Consider the following 19842-nt stretch of genomic DNA (forward strand, 5'->3'; position numbering starts at 1 on the left):
TTTTCAATCTTTCTTAGTCTAACGGGTGAAAAAATTGTTTCTTTTTAATTTGCTTTTCTTCGTGTGGCCACTTTGTGTTACTTTTTTGATTGTTCATTCTTTTGTTCTTTTTTCTAGTACATTCTTCACCCTTTCTGATTTCTGTATTTTTCTTAAAAAAAAAAAAAAAGAGTTTAATTTTTTTCCTGGCTAGCATGCTGTATTTCAGTCTTAATTTTCTTCATTACATCCTCATGTCAGTCCTGTGGGTCATGCACACAAACTTTGAGTCTCTTTGGCCTTGAAAGCACACCCAGCAAAGGCTTCCTTACCCCAGTTCCTAAGTGTTCTCCCTGGATTTTCTTCTTTGTGTTGAATTTTTCCCTTAGATGTTTAATGCATAGAGACATTTTGTGTATATGGACAGAGTGAGGTAAAGCTTTTTTCCCCCATACATTAATAGATGCTTATTATTGAGTCATTGATCCTTTCCTGCTGATTTGAAATGTTGCCTTTACCTTGTGCTAAATTTCCACAAATACTAATATGTGGTTTTGTATCTGAATGCTCTCTGTTCATTGATCTGTTTATCATAGGCCTGCATCAGTACCATGTTGTTCTTTGCTTTTTCCTTTTTTTCCTTACACACTAGCACTGATTTAGTTTTTGTCAACCTGACAATTCATGAAGAGAAAATTGTTGCCCCTAGTCCATCCATCCTTAAAGTTATCTTTCAAAAATGGGGTGTGACTTTATAGTAGAGGTTCCTTTGTTTCTCTAAGTGACCTGTTACTGGTTTCTGTAAGTTGAGGTCACATTCTTTTTCTTTTCCTTTTGGTAGCAGAAGTTGTGGGTTGATGAAAACCAATTTAAAGTAACTTTTTTTCCTGAATGTTACCATAAATTGTTTAAACACTCATAAATGGAAATTTAGGTCTCTTACAGGGATTTCCCCTTTGTAAAGCAAATTTTTTTTGCCACTGAAAATAGAATTGAAATGATCTCTAATCCTCATTTCTGTAGCCATCGCTTCCCAGCTCTTCTCACATCTTAAAACATGTCAAATATAAAAGTATTTATAAGGCATACAGGGTTATAGATGAGTACTCTTGGGGTCAGAGACCACTGACCTGGAGTCTGGGGGGCCCAGGCCCCCTTGCGGAGCATGAGGGGACCAGCATCTGAGATGTGTGTGTGTGTGAGACACACGTCTTCAGGGACATGTCTAGAAAGTGCTGATCTAGGTTAAAGTGTCCAGCTCTAAGTATTTTTCATTGTAAATCATTATGGCTTGATACGAATTTAACATTTTGAGAGCCAGACTTCTTTTTAAAAAATTTTGATTGTGGTAGGATGTACATAACATAAAATTTCCCATCTTAGCCATTTTAAAGTGTACAGTTCTTCAGCATTAAGTAAATTCACACAGTTGTATAACTACCTCTCCATTCCCATCTCCCTCCAGCCCCGGCAACTGTCTTTCTATTTCCTGTCTCTGAATTTGACAACGCTAATTATCATATCAGAGAAGTCATACAGCATTTGTCTTTCTGTGACTGACTTATTTCTCTTAGCATAATGTCCTCATGGTTTGGCCATATGTCATTTTCTTCCTTTTTAAAGGATGAATAATATTTCATTATGTACACACCACACTGTGTATCCATTTGATTCATCAATAGACACTTGGGTTGCCTCCACCTTTGGGTGTTGTAAGTAATGTGCCCATGAATAAGAGTGTACAAGTCTGAGAGCCAGACTTCTTGTGAGAGTTAGTTTTTCTTTTTTTTCAATTTTATTCAGATACTCCAATCTGAATTTAATTCCCATTATTCTGCTGAAACCTCTTTCAGAGAGAAATTACTTGTGACCTCAGAATTGGTAAAGATGAGGGGCATTTTTCAGTATTTTATTTGGTTTCTGAGACGTATTCACACAAGTTGACTGTGCCTTCCCCCTTGGTCTCTGGGATGATGTGTGGCCTTGGTTTTTCTCCTAGTGTTGGATGTTCCATCTTTCTGTCTTCTGCCTGACGTCTGACGGTGGGCTTTTCTCAGGGCTTGACTCGACCTTCTTCGTGTGTGACTGGTAAATGTGGATATTTCTCAGGAATCAGCTGAGGTCCTCACCTCTAAGATACTCATTTTTACTCTCAGTGACCCTGCTGCTCCCTCAGCCTGCTGAGAGGGCTCCTGATTCTTCTTTTTTTTTTAACTTTTGCTACAAAAAACTGTATCTATTTTTATTATTTTTTTCCCATTTACAGTTGTTTCAAAACATTGGCTATATTCTCTTGTGTTGTATTAATACATCCTTGAGCCTGTCTTGTATGCAATAAGTCTGTACCTGTTTTTATTTTTGTGGTAGTTTTTTCAGCAAGTTCAGACTCACCTGCTGCTTTTTGTTTCTGTTGTCTTACTGGACTTTGGAAAACCAGAGTTTTGCTAGGGGACTTCCTTGATAGTCCAGTGGTTAAGAATCCGCCTGCCAGTGCAAGGGCCACAGGTTTGATCCCTGGTCCGGGAAGCATCCGCATGCCACAGGGCAGCTAAGCCCATGCACCGCAACTATCGAAGCCCACATGCCTCGAGCCCGTGAGCTTCAACGAAGAGTAGTCCCGGCTCACTGCAACTAAAGAAACCCTGTGCCCAGTAGTGAAGACCCAGCGCAGCCAAAAATAAGAACGTATAATAAATATTTAAAAAAATGTTTTGCCAGAACTGAACTTTGGTGCCTACATTCTGTCCCATTTACTTTCTAGGTCTGTCCAAGGGTAATGATTTTCCCTCTGTCTGTTCCAAGGTCTCTCTCTCTCTCAGTGAGCCTTCTTCCTCTCCTGCTGCCTCCACATTCACCTCAAGGGGTGTGCTAGCATCCTAAATTTGTTTTGAGCTCAGCTCCCTCTGCTGAGGGCCCCACCAGAGCTGCCTACCCACTCTATGGCAGGGTCTGACAGCCTGGTTCTGTGTAGTATGTCTGAAATGAGCTCATGGTGTTCCCCTCTGTCTTTCCTGTCTCAAAAAAGGACACCTCCCACGTGTCCAAGGCAGATCTGGGGGCCAGTTTTAAGATAAACGTTTGCATTAAAAGTAGTTTTAGCTTTCTGGGAAAGTTGCAAGAATATCATAGACAGTTCACGTGTCCCCCACTCCCACTGACCCTAATAACGTGAAGGTGGTACGTTCACCCTGACCGGTATCAGTACTGCTTGCTGCAGGACACACGTTCTTCAGCTTTCCTTAGTTTTCCCCTAGTGTCCTTTTCTGCTCCGGGACCCCGTCCAGGAGGCCACATGACATTTAGTTGTCCTTTCCCCTCAGGCTCCTCTGGACTGTGACAGTTGCTCAGACTTTGCTTGTTTCTGTTGACCTTGACGGATCAGGCGTTTGTACGATGTCCTTCAGTTTGGGTTGGTCTGCTGTTTGGTCTGTGATTAGGCTGGGATTACGGGTTTTGGGAAGGAAGACGATGGAGATGCAGAGCCCTTCTCATCTCATCAGATCAGGGGTGCCTGCTATCAACAAGACTTCTCACTGTGATACTCTTAACCTTCACCACCTGGCGGAGGCAGTGCTTATCAGGTTTCTCCAATCTAGAGTTGCTCCTTTTTTTCCTCTCAGAGGTCATTTTTGACACCTCCGTCATCTTTTACGTGTTGAATCCATGCCTACCAGTTTTATTTCCACATAAATTTCCATTCTGTCTAAATCTCTCCTTACAGCCACCTCTCCAGGCCAGTTGACAATTACTTGTGCCCAAACGGCTTCTAGAGGGCTCCTGACCTCTGTCCCTGCCTGAAGTCTTGCTTGCTCCCACCCAGGTGCTGGAGTGGTTTTTTAAAAATGCCAGTTGGATTATGGTACCCCATTTCTCAATTGTTTGAATACTTTTCCATTGTCCTTAAGATCCAGCTTCTCAGCCTGTGCATAGGCCTGTGAAATCTTGTGTGTCACCCATCCAGCCTCCCGCTTGACCCCTCTCCCCTTCTTCTCTCTTCCAACCATTGGTTTCTTCCCCTGAATTCCTTGTCTGCTCTCAGGTCCTTCCTCCCACGTTGCCTGTGACATGTCATTTTTTTCTTCTTCTTAGGATATGGTCCACCTCCACCTTGTCATCCTTCTGATCTCAGCTAAACATTATTTCCCCCAGGAAAATTGCCTCTTTTCCCCCCGCCCTCCGCAGCAGAATCCATGAGGTACCCTTGCTGTGCATTTCCATAGCATCCTGCACTTCTTAACTCTGCTCATAGTGCTTGAAATGACTTGTTCCATGTTTGAATCCTTGCCTCAGTGTCCAGATAGACAAAGCTGGAACCTCTCCTCTTCATTGCACATCCCGTGATGTAGTGACCCAGCCTTCCCTATAGTTAGGCTCTCCATATATATTTGTTGAATGAATTTGTCTTTTAATTAGTGAGTAGAATTGCAGAATGGAAAGTAATTGCTCCTCCTTCTGTTGTATGCAAGTAAGTCCTTGCGTTTATTTCTGTGATTCCCTTGAGTGAAGTGTCCTGAATGCCCTGTGTAAGATGCTGTGGTCGGTATGTAATGAATCTAGAAGGGTGCAGTCCCCTCTGTTGCCCCACACGACCTTCCTGTCCTTTCATTGTCTCACTCCCCAAACACGACTGGGAACCTTAGTGTGCAGAGCCCCATGTGGAGCACCTTCCTGTCAGGACCAGAGCCGTGGAGCAGGACTGGCTAGAAAGATGTAATTTTAGTTCCAGCTCTGCTGTTTTTAAGATTTATGTCTTGAATGTTAACCTTTGCTCATCTGAATAAATGGAGAGAGCAGTAGCCCTCTTGTAAACCTTGTAAAGAATCAGATCAGAAAAAGAATAGAAGATGATCAGCACCATCATCATAGTAATCACAGAGCTGGCATTATTGCTTTTTAAGACCTGGGCACCATGCTGCTCAGTTTGTATTACTTATTTTCTTTAATATTCACAGCGGCCCTATAAAGTAGGGATGTCATTATCTTCATGTTTTAAGTGAAGAAAGTGTGACTTTGTTAAAAAATTAGTTTATTCAAGGTCATAGAGTAGTAAGTGGTAGAGCTATCACTGAAACCTAGAGTTGGTTCTAATTGGAAAAGGAGTCTCTGTATCTTGTATAGCCACCCTGTCTTTCAGTATAGCTTTATTCTTGGGGTTTTAGAGACTTTTAAGGCATCTGTTGGCATTTAAAAACTTAAGGGCCACCTTAAGCTGTTATCAGCTGGAATTTGTTTCTTTACCCTTTGGTAGGTCTGATATCATCCGTTCCTGGTGCCTGCAGGAGGCGGGTGTGTGTGGAGACTGGAGGATGGGGTTGAACCCACCTAGGCAATTTTTCTTAAAGTGAGGACTGTGGAGTGTTCTAGTCAGTTTCACCTGGGGGTTTTACTAAAAATGCAGATTGTTTAGCTCCTCTTTTGATGTACTAAATTGTAATCTCTTAAGGGAGAGACTTGGGAAGTATTTTTTACAAATGACTTGGTTTAAATAGGGGCTTATTATTTGTCTGAAGCTTCAGAATCAGTGACAAGAGGAAGTGGGAAATGTTGGAGTCATAACTCCTGACTGTCATGTAGTCTTGGTCCCAACTGTCATGTAGGAAGCCAGTAGAGCAATTAAAATAAGCACTAGTGTGCAGGTTAGTAACCTTACACAGGTCTTACAGACATAAAGTCAACAGTGGGTGAATATTTCCCTTTTGTTTTATTTCTTATAAATTTGTATTCGGGGGAATTTGGCATATATCATATTGTTCTTTTTCTCTAGTGGGGATAGTACCTGAGAGGAATGGGTCTTGACTGTAGTAGAGTTAACATCATATAAGTGCTAAATCTGAGGGGGAAATTGAAGAGTATTTGGCAGATTTGCATATCATTTGTAAAGCTAGGAGAATATCTAAAGCTGGTTCTTCAAGTCTTTTAGAAAAACTGTCATATTGTAGCCTGATTTTCCATTTAGAAACTATGATAATTTCAGGTTTGTGGCTAATATGAAAGCTGGTAATCAGTAGCACATGTTTTAAATGTATAGTGTTTATTTTAAACAAGGAGGTTACTTTCATTATTTCACCCAAGACGAGCAGAACCAGATGGTTCCAGAATTGGTTAGTTCAGTGGCTCCTACTGGCTCTCCATGACTCTTGGCTGTCCTTGTATGGTGGCTGCAGCTGGGCTTTGTGGGTTAAAGTGTGCAGGGAGAGGGCACAGCCCTGCCTTTTGCCCACCCCCCATTCTTAAAAATTTTTTTTTTTTTTTAACTAAAAATACTTGATTCATCCAGAAGAAGGCAGAAAGGAAGAACAAAGGAACAAAGAACACAGGAAATAAGTAGAAAACAAATCACAGGATGGTTAACTAAAACCCAACCATATTTATTATATTAACTGTATATGGACTAAATTGTTATCTTAACTGCATATGGACTAAATATCCTGATTAGAAGGTGCACATTGACAGACTAGATTTAAGAAAGCAGGACTTTTGAATAATTCTTGAACTTTGCTCTGGGATGCACCCCACTCCAGTACTCTTGCCTGGAAAATCCCATGGATGGAGGAGCCTGATAGGCTGCAGTCCATGGGGTCGCTAGGAATCGGAGACGACTGAGCGACTTCACTTTCACTTTTCCCTTTTATGCATTGGAGAAGGAAATGGCAACCCACTCCAGTGTTCTTGCCTGGAGAATCCTGGGGACGGCAGAGCCTGGTGGGCTGCCGTCTATTGGGTCGCGCAGAGTCGGACACGACTGAAGCGACTTAGCAGCAGCAGCAGCAGCTAAGTTACTTTTAAACAGTTTGATCCTTTCAGGTCTTGCTTTGTTAGATGGGTGTGCAGCAGTGCTCAACCTTAGGCCGATTTCCCCCCATCCTGAGGCCTTCTATACAGCGCTTGAGTACTCCTCCAGTGCCTGGTGAATTTAGAGTTTTTCAGTCTCTGCCCCAGTTCTTAAATAGCTTTTTTGAGGTGTAATTGGCATATACTGAGTTGCACCTAACTTTTGAGAAGTGTGCTCATGCACACCCTGTGGCCATCCTCCCTCCACCAGAAGGAGTGGTCCGATCCCTCTTAAAAATTGCTCGTGCTCATGGCACGTGGGCCCCTTCCTCCTACTCGGTTTCTCCTTTCATGAAATCTTTGAAGCTTTTAGGGAGAAAATTACATTGTTGAGGATAAAGTTCCAGGTAGACAGATATTTAACTTATAGTTTTCGCTTTTGTTTTCTTTTCGAGGATTGTAGCGGAAATAATACAATGATTGCAGGTGTAGGTTGCTGTATCATTTATAGAAAGTTTTGAGAAACAGGCATATATTTTAGAACAGACTGAGAAGCTTGGCAGAGAAAATATATTTTCAGAAAGGTTGAAAAAAAACTGCAGAGAGGGTGGCTGTAGTGGGAAGGGGGTGGGGGAGGGAACACCTCCTGCTGGCAGTGCCCCCTGGGTGCACTTGGAGGAACCACATTGGTGGAGACCAAGTGCTTTTCTTGTCTTGGTTTTTCAAACAAGCAGTATTTCTAATATGCTGAAAAAAACTAACAAATTCTAAGATGAAAGGGTAATAGAAATATAATCCCCACTTAACTGAAGGATATTCTTAGCTCAAGTGCATTTTATTCTAGTGAGTTGTCTGTTTTATTGAGTGACATTTTGGTGATTTATTTATTTATATTTATAGATTAAAGTTTTTTTTTTTTAATACCCCATCACTGTACTAAACTTTTGGCTGGACATTCTCATTTTGTTCTCAGGGTACACTTGCTGAGATTAGTTTCTGCTGGGGAAAGCATTATATTGTTGAGTTAATAGCCATTTTGTAAAGAATTAGTAAAATATATAGAACTCTGTTTTAATGGGTTTCTTCAACTGTCTGCTAGCTTCTCTGACTCTCTGAATTTTCTTGGCCCTTTATTTTTTATCTTTCTGGTTTTTGTGTGTATTTTGAAAGTATATGCCTGAGGTGAAAATGGCAGTGTTTTGGTCATGATTTAACCTTATTAGAAACTACATTCTTTGTTCTGTGTCTCTTTAGTTGAGGAATGAGCCAATTCTCTGTGTTTATAAATGCTGGCTGGTCCTTGGCAAATAAACAGATAAAAACCCCAAAACACTGAAACAGCAACAACAAAAAACAACCCCCCAAAACTCCAAGTACATATTGAGCATGTTGGAAAATGTACTCTTTAAAAAGTTGTCCAGACAGTGAGAACTTAATATGGGTGAGAATTACCTTGGAAAAGTCTTCTTTGCTAGAACTCCAGTGACTTGTTTGTCTAGTGAAAGTGAAACCTTGTGTGTTTCTTACTGTAGTAATGTAAGTCACCCATGTGGTCGTACAGTTTTCTTTCCAATTTCAGGTTGAGGGTGTGTGCTAGTTGTGCTTCTAAAATTGGGGAGTGTAGGACTTGTGAACATTCCCTGTTTAGTTTATTTACTGCTTGTCATTTGGAAGAGGACTCTCCTTCTCTACCCCTTGCTGTGAAAGTGCTAGTTCTGCCACTGATGGATTTATTTGGGGTCAAAGAATGTGCTTCCCCCACCCCTCAGTTTTTGCTTTTATTGGTATCTATGAATCCGGTCCATTTGTAGTCCTTGAGGGACTCTCTTTGGGGCCCAGGAAGGGGGCTAGGAGAGTGTTTTGTTTCTCAAATTTCAGCTTAAGCCAGTCTTTTGGGAAAAAATAAAAAGCTACTCACGTCCCATGGCCTCTAGAATCTGGAGCAGAACTGTTGCTTCAACAGACTTCCGGTTAAGTAGGCAGGTGTCAGATTGTGTTTGTAGGAAAAAAGAAATGTGTCCCAGATACCAGCCTCTGGGGCAGCTCCTGGTTGTCACAGCTGAATCCGTTCTCCCCAGATGTGCTGGCCCCAGTGGTCTCTGTTGTTCAGTCTCTCGGTCGTGTCTGACTCTTTGTCACCTCATGGACTGCAGCACACCAGGCTTCCCTGTCTTCACCATCTCCTGGAATTTGCTCAAACTTGTGTCCTTTGAGTCGGTGATGACATCCAACTTTCTCATCCTCTGTGGCCACCTTCTCCTCTTGTTCTCAGTCTTTCCCAGCATCAGGGTCTTTTCCAGTGAGTCACCTCTTCGCATCAGGTGGCCAAATTATTGGAGCTTCAGCTTCAGTATCAGTCCTTCCAGTGACTATTTAAGGTTGATTTTCTTTAGGATTGATTGGTTTGATCTCCTTATAGTCCAAGGGGATTCTCAAGAGTCTTCTCCAGCACCACAGTTTGAAAACATCAGTTCTTTGGTGCTCAACCTTCTTAATGGTCCAACTCTCACAACTGTACATGATTACTGGAAAAACCATAGCTTTGACTATATGGACCTTTGTCAGCAAAGTAATGTCTCTGCTTTTTAATATGCTGTCTAGGTTGGTCATAGCATTTCTTCCAAGGAGCAAGCGTCTTTTAATTTTGTGGCTGCAGTCACCATCTGCAGTGATTTGGGAGCCCAAGAAAATAAAGTCTGTCACTGTTTCCATTGTTTCCCCATCTATTTACCATGAAGTGATGGGACTGGATGCCATGGTCTTTGTTTTTTGAATGTTGAGTTTTAAGACAGCTTTTTCACTCTCCTTTTTCACCTTCATCAAGAGGCTCTTTAGTTACTCTTTGCTTTCTGCCATTAGGATGGTGTCATCTGCATATCTGAGGTTATTGTTATTTCTCCCAGCAGTCTTGCCTTCTTTTTACTAGTCAAATTACATGCCAGGGGATCTTCCTGACCCAGGGATCGAATGAACCTTGGTCTCCTGCATTGCAGGCAGATTCTTTACTGCCTGAGTCACCAGGGAAGCCCTAATTAGGTTCTAGGGTCCTTGAATATTAGAGGCGTGGTAAACTCCTTCCTGGTAGCCCTTCCTTTCCCAAATAGCAAACATATGTGAAAAACGTTAGCTAAAATCCTTCATAGATTTTCTTTAAGTCACCTAAAATGTCATTACTGGCACAAATTTATTAAAATTGTCAGAACTTCTAAGTGCTTGGGTGGGGAGCGTTCTTGTTTTTGTTTAGCACTTAGGTTATATTCAGTTTTCGTGGATTTATTTGTGGAAACTTGATTGGTTGTAATGCTTACAGGACCTCAGAGAGCAGTTCTTTACCACTTGGAGAATCAAACCACGTTGGCCTCGACTGGTGTCTGCAGCTTGCAGTGGGGGTTAAGCCGGTAGAAAGTTTGGGCTAACACGTTTTTCTGAGTCCGTGAATTTTAGAAATGATTTAGAAGACTTTTGAAAAGCATCTATGAGTACTTTCTCCTCTTGTTGTCAAGAAGTTAATGCTGTGTTTTGGTAATAAAGGGGTACATGTATTGGATCTGAATGTACCTTTTCTCATTTTTAATGGGAAATATTTTAATAAAACAAAACTTGGCTAATGGTAAACTTGCTGACTTCTTGCTTTTTCTTATAAACATGCTTAAAGTGGTCTGAATAACAGTGCTACTAAAACAACATCTGCATTGTTTTGATGGGGTATTGATTCCTTCTGTAGTGTTCAAAATTGCTTGCATGCCTCCCAGCAACAAATTCATATATGACAGACTTTACTGGAAAGGAGCATCCCAGATAAATGAAAGGCTAGTTTACTTTTCAGTAGCTCTGAAACTTAAAAAAAAAAAGTCGTGTTTTTAGAAATGTGGCCTTGAGGCACTAACACACTTGTATTTAGTGCATGAAGCTCTGCAAGTTATTTCTTAACAAAACCTAATCAGGGGGAACAAAAATCTTTATAGAGTTTATTTATTGATTGCTCTAAGCCACCAGAAAGAATATCCTGTTCCTCTTAATAAAATCCTGTGGGGCAGTTGTCTTTATTTTAATAGGAAAGTATTTGGGAAATTTGATTTTATCAAGGTAAACTCAAATGTTAGATATTATAGGATTGAAGCTAACCTTGCAGGCTGGAAGAAGGAATGTTACTTAAAGTTCTTGCTAATGATGCTCCCTTTTCCCCTCTTAGAGAGGCATTGTTTCTATTGCCCGTTACAACTCATTGTACAGCAAGAAGTGAGGAAATTTGTTTGGATCCTTAAATCAGGAAATGTAGCCAGCTCAAGTTTAGTTTTAGAGAGAAGACTGAAGATCATTAGTAAATAAAATGGTAGTCATTTTATTTACTAGTGAAAGGAATATGGAAATTATTTACTGCAGCTCCTAATTGTTATGCTTGCTATTGCCGCAAAGTTAAGTGTGTTTGTCATGATTTCCGTGGTGGCTACATGATGCAAAACAAAACCTTAGCTCTTTCTGTCCTTTTAAGGTTTATTAATGTCCTTTTTAGTTTGTTAATGAGGGAAATGAGTAAATAACAACAGGAAATTGAGGCCTCAACTGTCATACACTTTTTTCCATTGTTAAGATATTCCTTATGTCAAGCTTCTGTTAATTCTGTGTAATTCCAATAGAGATAGCAAGTTATTTTGCTTAAAATGTCTTTTCCCCCCTGTGCAGTGCGAGTTGAATGTGAGAACAGATCTTAATAGATATAGTTACACAGTTTATTTTATCATGTATCACTTTATTGCTGTCTTCTAGAACATTGTTATACTAAATGTTCCAATAATGGAAATTTTATGCAGCTACTTCAAATGAAACAAATTTGCAAAAACTCAATTTTGGAACTCATTCCTTGAGGAGAGGAAAAAAAAAAAACTTACGGCGCTGTGACCAAATGAGATCTCTGACATGTTGGCAACTTAACAAACGGTGTCATTTCCCGAAAATGGGGCGTGGGGTCCAGTGGAAATGTCAGTACCTCAGTCACTTGTAATGGGGGATATTTGGGGTTTAATATGATTGAATGGTTAAATTTTTATTAAAAAAAGGTAATTAAAATTTGGTTTTGCACCTAATTAAAAATGGCTCAACATGGACTCAGCAGTGACTGTGTTCAGTTACAGGGGGCGTCTTCTTTTCAAGAACTTGAGTTTGATTCTGGGAGGTGCGAGTTTTACTTACTGGAGCTCCTTTGTTTTGCAGAGATCATGATGCAGCCGTCCTTTTGGATTTCTTTTTAATAATGTGTGACCCTTCACCTTTGATCCCCTGACCTGCATTACCTTGGTAACCATTTCATTTTTTAATTTAATTTCATTTTTTGATTTTGGTGTACAAGCTGTAACATTTCATCTCTCAGAGTGTAACACGCTGATTTCCTCAAATAGAGATACTCCTTTGAGCGATAAACTTGCAAAATGCTGTCTTCGTTTTCTGTATTAAAATTCATTTCAGTTTTAAAAATAAAGTGTAATCTGTGTTTTCATCCTTTTAAAATTTTAAGTTTAATGAGTGAATTTCCCCACACAGTATATTTCCTCTTCTATTCATGTTTTGCAGTAGCCAGATAAACTTGGTGTTCACATGTAACTCACACACACTCCAGACACCCACATCTCCTCCCCCATCCCACTCCCATCCCTACCCCCGTGCCCCCACCCACCCCCCACCCCTCCTCATGGTCACCACACACACCTCCCCACCACCACCACGGTCACCACACACCACTTCCTTTGCAGATTCACTCTCCTTCTTTCAGAAATGGTGGCAACTTGAACTTAACTGGTCTCCACTGCCACATTCTACCACCTCACATGACATTTTATATTCTCAAGTGTTGGTGGAAGAAAAAGTTTAGCCCTTGAATTCCTTGTATGGGCTGGAAGATAAGAAAGTTGTCTCATTTCCAAAATTCACCTTTCCCCCTCCTTCAGTATTTTGTCCTTTATTTGAGATGTAAGTTAAGAATGAGTGACGTTTCTAATGTGTTCAGACATGTCCTTTGCTGAAACCTGGTTAGTTGGCTCTGATTGTCCATACACTAGACAGACTGCTTTATGCCGCATGCTATTTCATGACTGCTTTTCAGACAATGCATTTGCAACTGTATTCCACTTTTCAGAAAACTCTTATTCAAAAGCAAAAGAAAAACCCTGAAATCTAAAAACAAAAATCAAACTTGAGTTAATTCTTTGAACTGGCAAGATATTCCTGAGAAATCATGTTCTGTAAAAAAAAAGAAAAATCGTGTGAAATCTCGTAGCATGGCTTGCTGAAGCACAGATTATTTTCTAAGTGTCTCATTATTTTATTCTCCAACATTTAATGCTGATGCTTTAATTGCACACAGCTGAAGCTGCTAAATGAGCACTGAAATGGATTTAAGTCCTCTCTGAGCTTTGTTGATACCTATAAAAGTTTATGTCATTCATTAGAATCACAAATTAAAATTAGTTGTAGTGAGCTGCTCATTGGAGATCAGAATGCTCACGAACACTTCTACAGGCCTCCTCGCTCGTCTTTGTCTGTTATGCTTAACGTACCTGGGAAACTGCCCTTGGCTTGTCGGGTGTCTTTTCACAGAATCGCAGAATGTCAGAGCTGTGAAGTATGAGTAGGTAAAACATCCCATGATTACAGAGCCAGAAAGGGCATGAATGTTCCAGGAGTGGGAGCAGCTTACTTATCCAACCTTGCATTTTAAGGTGATTTTTTTTTTTTTTTAATGATAATGGTTTCAGAGTTGTGTGGGAATGTTTTCCAGGTTGCATCCTTTTATTTGTTCCTCTCTGACCCATGTCCTTCTAGTATGAGAAGGGTAACGTGTGGCTCAGAGTTCGCTGAACAGACATGGGAGGGGTGGAGGGGCTGTGAGTGGTGGTCTGATCCACTCTTCTTGCTAAAGCAGTCCTGTTCCTGCCCGACCCCCGAGGGGGAGCTGGCTGCTGGTCCCCAGAGAGTCCCAACTCCCTGTTGACAGAATTAGGGCCTCTTGACATCTCTCTGAAGGCTCCCAGGTCCCCTGGAGACAGTCAGACACTTTATTCCTAAGTCCAGTAGGGGCTTCGGAGACAGTTAATAGGCACCCAGGAGAAATGTCTTTATAGTGATAATTTTTATTTTGCAATTTAGTCAGAGCTGGTATACATAACGGTCACATTTGTTACCTATTGTCAGTGAGCAGCACTTATTTGGTTAGTATTTAGGAATTCTAGTGAGTTGTAAGTCACCTGGATGTAGTTTTTGTGAGCATGAGTCAGTGAGAAAACCCTAGGCTGAGAGTCAGAAGACCTGTTTGGACCGGCAGGCTCTCTGGATGTGCCAGGGGTCTCTTCTGAGGTAGCGACGCACAAGACTCAAAAACTCAAATCGAAAGACTTCAAAAGGCTTTCATGTTGTGGTTGAAATCAGTGAAATCATTTGTTCCACTTAATGTACAGGGGTTTGTAGAACATTTCATTGATTCGACTTCAGTTTTATCCTGTGTGAAATGTGGGGACTGTATGTCTCCTACTAGCTTTTAGGGTTGTTGGCAGGATAAATGAAAATGCATGACGGACACCCTGGGAGCCCAGAAGAAAGCTGTCTTTGAAATGGAACCTCATGCGAGGCCTGTGCTCTTGGCAGCCGCAGTCTTCATGCTGGGAGGACTGGTAGTGAGGGCTCTGGTGATCGGTCGGGTGCTCGGCCGCCTCGCGTGGAATCCTGCCTCCCACCTTGCTCCTTTGCAGGTGGCCTGGCGGAGACCATCATCTAGCCTTTCTGTGCCTCAGTTTCCTCCTCTTTAAAATAGGGTTGATGGGGCTTCCCTGGTGGCCCAGCGGTAAAAAACCCGCTTGTAATGCAGGAGACACAGGTTCAATCCCTGGGTTGGGAAGATTCATGAAAAAATTGCCTTCCACAAATCTGGTCCCTGGTGCCAAAAAGGTTGGGGACCCCTGCTGCTGCTGCTGCTAAGTCGCTTCAGTCGTGTCCAACTCTGTGCGACCCCATAGCCGGCAGCCCATCAGGCTCCGCCGTCCCTGGGATTCTCCAGGCAAGAACACTGGAGTGGGTTGCCATTTCCTTCTCCGATATATGAAAGTAAAAAGTGAAAGTGAAGTTACTCAGTCGTGTCCGACTCTTCGAGACCCCATGGTCTGCAGCCCACCAGGCTCCTCCGTCCATGGGATTTTCCAGGCAAGAGTGCTGGAGTGGGGTGCCATTGCCTTCTCCATGGGGACCACTGGTTTATGGAAATAACCAGTGCTAGTTCAGATGCTTCAAGTTAAACCTGGGTTCTTAACCATTTAACAAGACAAGTTTAGATAATTAAGAGCCTGTTGGCCCTTTAATGATAGGTTCTTTGGTTTTAGCTAATTTAGGCTAAATTAGGAGACACACTAAGGACCGGTGGGAGAGACCACCATCTTTTGCTTAGTCAGCACTTGCTCATTCTCTGTCAGCTTCAGTCAGCTGTCTAGCGAGCTGAAGAGTCAGAAAGCATTGAGAGGTTTTTGCTTTGCTGTGAGAGGCTTCAGTGCTCCATCCTCAGTAGAATAAGGAAGAAGGAAGTCACTGCTGTGTGTCATGTTTCCACATAATTACCTGCATTTATCTATGAGCTCTGTGGTGTTTGTTAACTCTGCTTGGCCCCTGAGAACACTGACGCTCAGACAGGTTAAATGAGCTCCTTTGGGGTCACCCCTCGTGGGTCGCAAAACTGGGTCTTGAGTCCAGGACTTCAGTCCAGGTACTGCCCTTCCGGGACCTGCTGCCTTGTGTTTGCTGGCAAACCTGGCAGCTCCCCTGACAGGAAATTCTGCCCCTCTCTGCACACATTCCTGTCCCTCAGCTACCAGCACCCCTGCCTTGGTCAGGCCTCCAGTGCCCTGGGCAGGAAGGCCCTGCCATTCATATAGAGCCTGGAGGGGCTCCGGGCAGCGGCTTCCTTGCTCTTGCTCTTGACCGCACATCCAGCTTAAAATCATGGAGCCCTGACCCCATCCCAGTCTCGGGGCTGCCAGTTCAGAGAAACCGTTGATCAGCACCGTGGAGAGACACAGGAATGTTTATGGTATTTACAGCAAGGAAAACCTGGAACTGATGTGTGCACGTGTGGACTCGTGCATCTCGCACACGGGCCAGTGCTGTTAGTTGTTGAGTCGCATTGTAAACTACAGTGGCCTTTACGGGCGGTTTGGTGGTTCACCCACCAGCCGCCAGCAGCCTTCCTGTAGGAGGAAAGAGTCCAGCTGACCTCAGTAGGAGGTAGTCTTTGAGAGCAGGCATCTTACCATCACAGAAACCAGGTTGGAGATTGCTTGTGGGGCAAAATGAAGCAGTGGGTAGTCTCTCCTTCGCCTTTTCACTCTCTTTTCTCTCCCCATCTTATATGCATTTATTCTTCAGTCCCTCCTTCTCTCTCCTCCCCAACCCTTCTCTTTCTTATCCTCCCCCCGTTTCTCTTTTTCTACATCATGTACCCGATACTTCTGAATGTATCTGTCATCAGGCTGTAACACTTGAAAGGGCCCCTCCTGCAAGGGGCCTGATGTTTCTCATAGTTGATTCGATGTGTCCTGGGACTTGTCTTTCAGAGATGAAGGTGCTCCCTGAGACACTCCAAAAGTTGTCAGATTTTGTTTGTGATCATCAACCTTGAGTTGGGTAGTATATCTCGGGTAGATAATTTGGCATGGCTGTTTGAGAAACGCTGTCACTAGGACAGAGTGCGGGGCAGTGATGGACTTGATCCCTCTAGAGGCACCTGCATCCAGCTTTTAGTGTGTTTGCTGCTGGAAGGTCTGAGGTCAGGGGTCAGGCCCCCCGTTTTGGTGTTGAGGAGCCACTCCTGAGAGGACAGGCCCTTCCTAGAGGCCTTCAGCCCATTCAGTTGTGCTGCCCGGGGCACGTGGATATCCCGTGGCTGTGTACGGTAGCCTGTGTGCCTCGGGAGGTGACGGGAAGTGCCCGATCCTGGTGAGTAGGGTGGTGGAGGAGGGGCTGAGCAGACCCCTTAGGGGCAGTTCTGATGGCATTTAACCCCTCAGGAGGCAGTGAGGCGGATAAGAAACATGGTACAAGTGTGGAAGATAGTTTTGCCATTCTTCAGTGAACATCTGCCCTTGTCAGCAGGGGGGTGACTGCTGGCTGAGGCGGTGGTGGGGTCGCTGCGCAGTCAGAGCACATGGGATGCAGCTCCTGTCTGTTCTCATTGGCGGTTGTACTCTCCGGGGAAACCGGGGCCCTGGTTGCCATGGCACCAGGTGACACGCCTCAGAATCACAGGATTTAGACCACAGGACAGATGTGGGTGCCCGCACAGCACGTGGATGGTCAGCCTGTGATGCCCCAGTCCTCCCCTCTCTCCTTACGGATCCTTTGGAGTGTTTTTTCCCCTCTCAGCCCCTTGTTTCTACCCCAGGGAAAAGCCAGAGGACTTTTCTCCTCCTTCTGTAGTGGTGGAAGAAGGACTGACAGCAAGGGGGGCAAGTTCCTGGCAGCATTTGACTCTGGGTTTCTGTTACCTGCCCTGGCATGTGTTCCACAGTCTGACATGAGTGCTGGCACGTAAGAGACACCCAGCCAACATTCACTCTCCTTCCAGCTCTCATTAGCGCAGGTAATTAAGAACAGGAGCTGATAGACAGCACATATCTGTGCAGAGATATATCTGTAATTAAAGTTTTAATTAAAGAAACACCAGACCAGGCAGATGGTTCTGATGCCCGCATCCTGTAAACCAAACAACCATGGCTTTTCGATCTTGCAAACAAGCAGAGCAGAGTAGCGACAATGCTCCCAGAAGTAGACCAGAAGGCAGAGGTCATCTTATTAACTAGTCACAGTCGAATCTTGGTAGCGCTCTCTGCTACACCAAACCCAGGGATAATCATCACAGTTTGAAATGGAAACTCAGTACATCAAAGTTACGTCCCAACCAAAGCCTTTAAGCCTCCAGTCAAGGGCATTACCGGAGCCCAGCTGGTATATCACAAGGCATGTGGTTTTGTGCTAGATCACAAAAGCTGACAAAGTGTTATTTGGGATCATCAGCTAAATACAGTATTAAATTAGAGAGCTACCATCCTGACTGTTCAGGTTTGGTTCCCCGTGTAGCAGGGCAGGACAGAGCTGGGACGGATGCTGCCTGCCTCCTATGTGTCCTCTGTCCCGGGTCACAGTGACCTCAGTGGCCAGCCAGCTGCAGAATGAAAAAATGAGACCATCCCTGGGTTAACAGGAAAAGATGAATTTCAGGTCTTGTCACTTCTGAGAAAAACCCGCCCGCAGGCTGTGTCCCTGTCATCAGGAGGCCAGAGCCACCCAGGAGGTGGGCAGTCGGTTCACTCTGACCCCTGGGGTTCTTCCCCCACTGACCCCCCTAGTTTCTTACCCTTCCTCATAATCACTTACGTATCCAGGCCCATGGTTTCCTGACATTTGTTGCAGGCAGGCACTTCTACACCTGAATTCTCTGCTAATGGACACAGGTGTGCTTTTTACCACCGACATCTCACTCACTCGTTCCCACTTGGAAGAACAAACACTAAATGTGTTCATTTCTTATTTCATGGGGAAGCATTTTAAAGGGTCAGGAGAGTAGTTGTCTTCTTTGCTTAATGGCGGGTGACCATGTTGTCCTGTGTCTTTAAAGGAAGTAGGATTCTCACTGTAAGAAGAGCCATGTTATACCAGGACATGTATGAGTGTTAATATCTTCCCATTAAAGGCCCGTCCCCAGGATGTTAGGACTTGTAATACTTTAGCTCATGGTAGTACTGTTTATCAGTCAGAACTCAGTCACCTTAGGAGAGCTGCCTTATCCATGATACTGTGGTGGTTGTGAGTGTTGGGGATGTGTGATGGGTAGATAGAAGTTTATTTTTTAACCACCTTTTTGCTCAGGAAAGACTTTGATTTGATGAGATGTTCTTTTTTTTTTTTTTTTTTTAGAAGTCAATTAAGTGTCAGCTGCTTTGACTAAATAGTCTTCTGTGCTTGTGCCCAGGAAGTGTTGTTAGACCTGTACAGAGCTGTGCTACTTAGTATTAAGTTGGTGTTTTATTTGTGAAATTGGAATCTGACTATGGGGTCCGTTTCTTCTGTAACTTGGTTAGAGACCCAAACACATGAGCCCTGAGTATACAGCACAGTTTGTGATTATAAGAGACTTCTATGAGTGACACTGGCGCCCCTCAGAGTCTGGCTTTGAGGGCTCGTGTCCAGGTTTCACCCTGGAGAGAAACACCAGAAGCTCACCTGAAATGGTCAGGGTTTTTTTCTCTTGCTGAGGTGGGTTTTTAGAGAGCTTTGCCGTCCCCGATACCTGTATGATGTTGGGGGCTAGGGGAGTGTTCTCCACTCCTTGAGAGAGACTTAAATTCAAAACATTTATCCATTTGTCCCATAAATATTTCCCCAGTGCCTAGTAGCGGCACTGTCCTAGGTACAGGAGTAAAGCAGGAAACAAAGCGAGGCCTGCTTTCAAAGAGCCTATTTTCTGGTTGGCCAGGAGAAGTAACAAACAACAAACAAAAAGGTGACAGTGAGTGACTACACACCCCCCACTGATGACCTCATCAGCGCTCAGAACACTGAGGAGACAGGCGCTGTTACTGTCCCTGTTTCACAGAGAGGGAAACTGAGGCATGGAGAGGTTAAAAATAACTCACCCAGTGTCACAGCACCAGTGCTGTTGGCATTCCAGCCCAGGTTGTCTGCCTCCAGGTTTCATGATCACTGTGCCATCTTGTTTTCCTGTTAAAAAATGGCCTAATCGGTTTATTTCTACCTGAATAAAGAAATAAATATTGTATGATAATAAGTGTGACAAAGAACAGTGAATGTTCTGGATGTTGACGTGGGTGTGTGTGCACACGGACGCTGCCTTGGCTGGTGTGGCGGGAGCAGGTGTCTCTCCTATGGCGATTTGAAGGAAGTGACACTGTGATTCATGTAGATATCCAGGCGGAGGGTACTCCAAGCAGCAGGAACAGCAAAAGCAAAGGTCCCGGGGTAGTTGTGGGCTCAGCAATAGCAAAAGAGAAGCAGAGAGGCCTCTGTGGTTGCACTGGGTAGGGACAGTGGAGGGGAGCAGAT

At 43.4% G+C, this 19842-nt stretch overlaps 1 protein-coding gene across 8 annotated transcripts in view; it reads left to right on the top strand.

Moving 5' to 3' along the window:
- The window catches only part of CAMTA1 (calmodulin binding transcription activator 1), a 975729-nt gene that overhangs the window by 66451 nt on the left and 889436 nt on the right, over positions 1 to 19842 (top strand). The window contains exons 4-5 of one of the 8 annotated variants that reach the window (XR_014053662.1): positions 11962 to 12045; positions 13342 to 13463. The exons of 5 other annotated variants lie outside the window; for them this stretch is intronic. Coding sequence is in view for 1 of the 3 variants with exons in the window: in XM_081490425.1 (XP_081346551.1) it covers positions 11962 to 11970 (9 nt within the window). In the remaining 2 variants the exon portion in view is untranslated. Of the gene's footprint in view, positions 1 to 11961; positions 12227 to 13341; positions 13464 to 19842 lie in introns of those variants that run through there. 2 more of the 8 variants (XR_014053661.1, XM_081490425.1) reach the window with 2 other exon arrangements.

Source organism: Giraffa tippelskirchi, chromosome 5 (assembly GCF_054371585.1).
Source record: "Giraffa tippelskirchi isolate mGirTip1 chromosome 5, T2T-mGirTip1v1.2.pri, whole genome shotgun sequence".
NCBI lineage: Eukaryota > Metazoa > Chordata > Mammalia > Artiodactyla > Giraffidae > Giraffa > Giraffa tippelskirchi.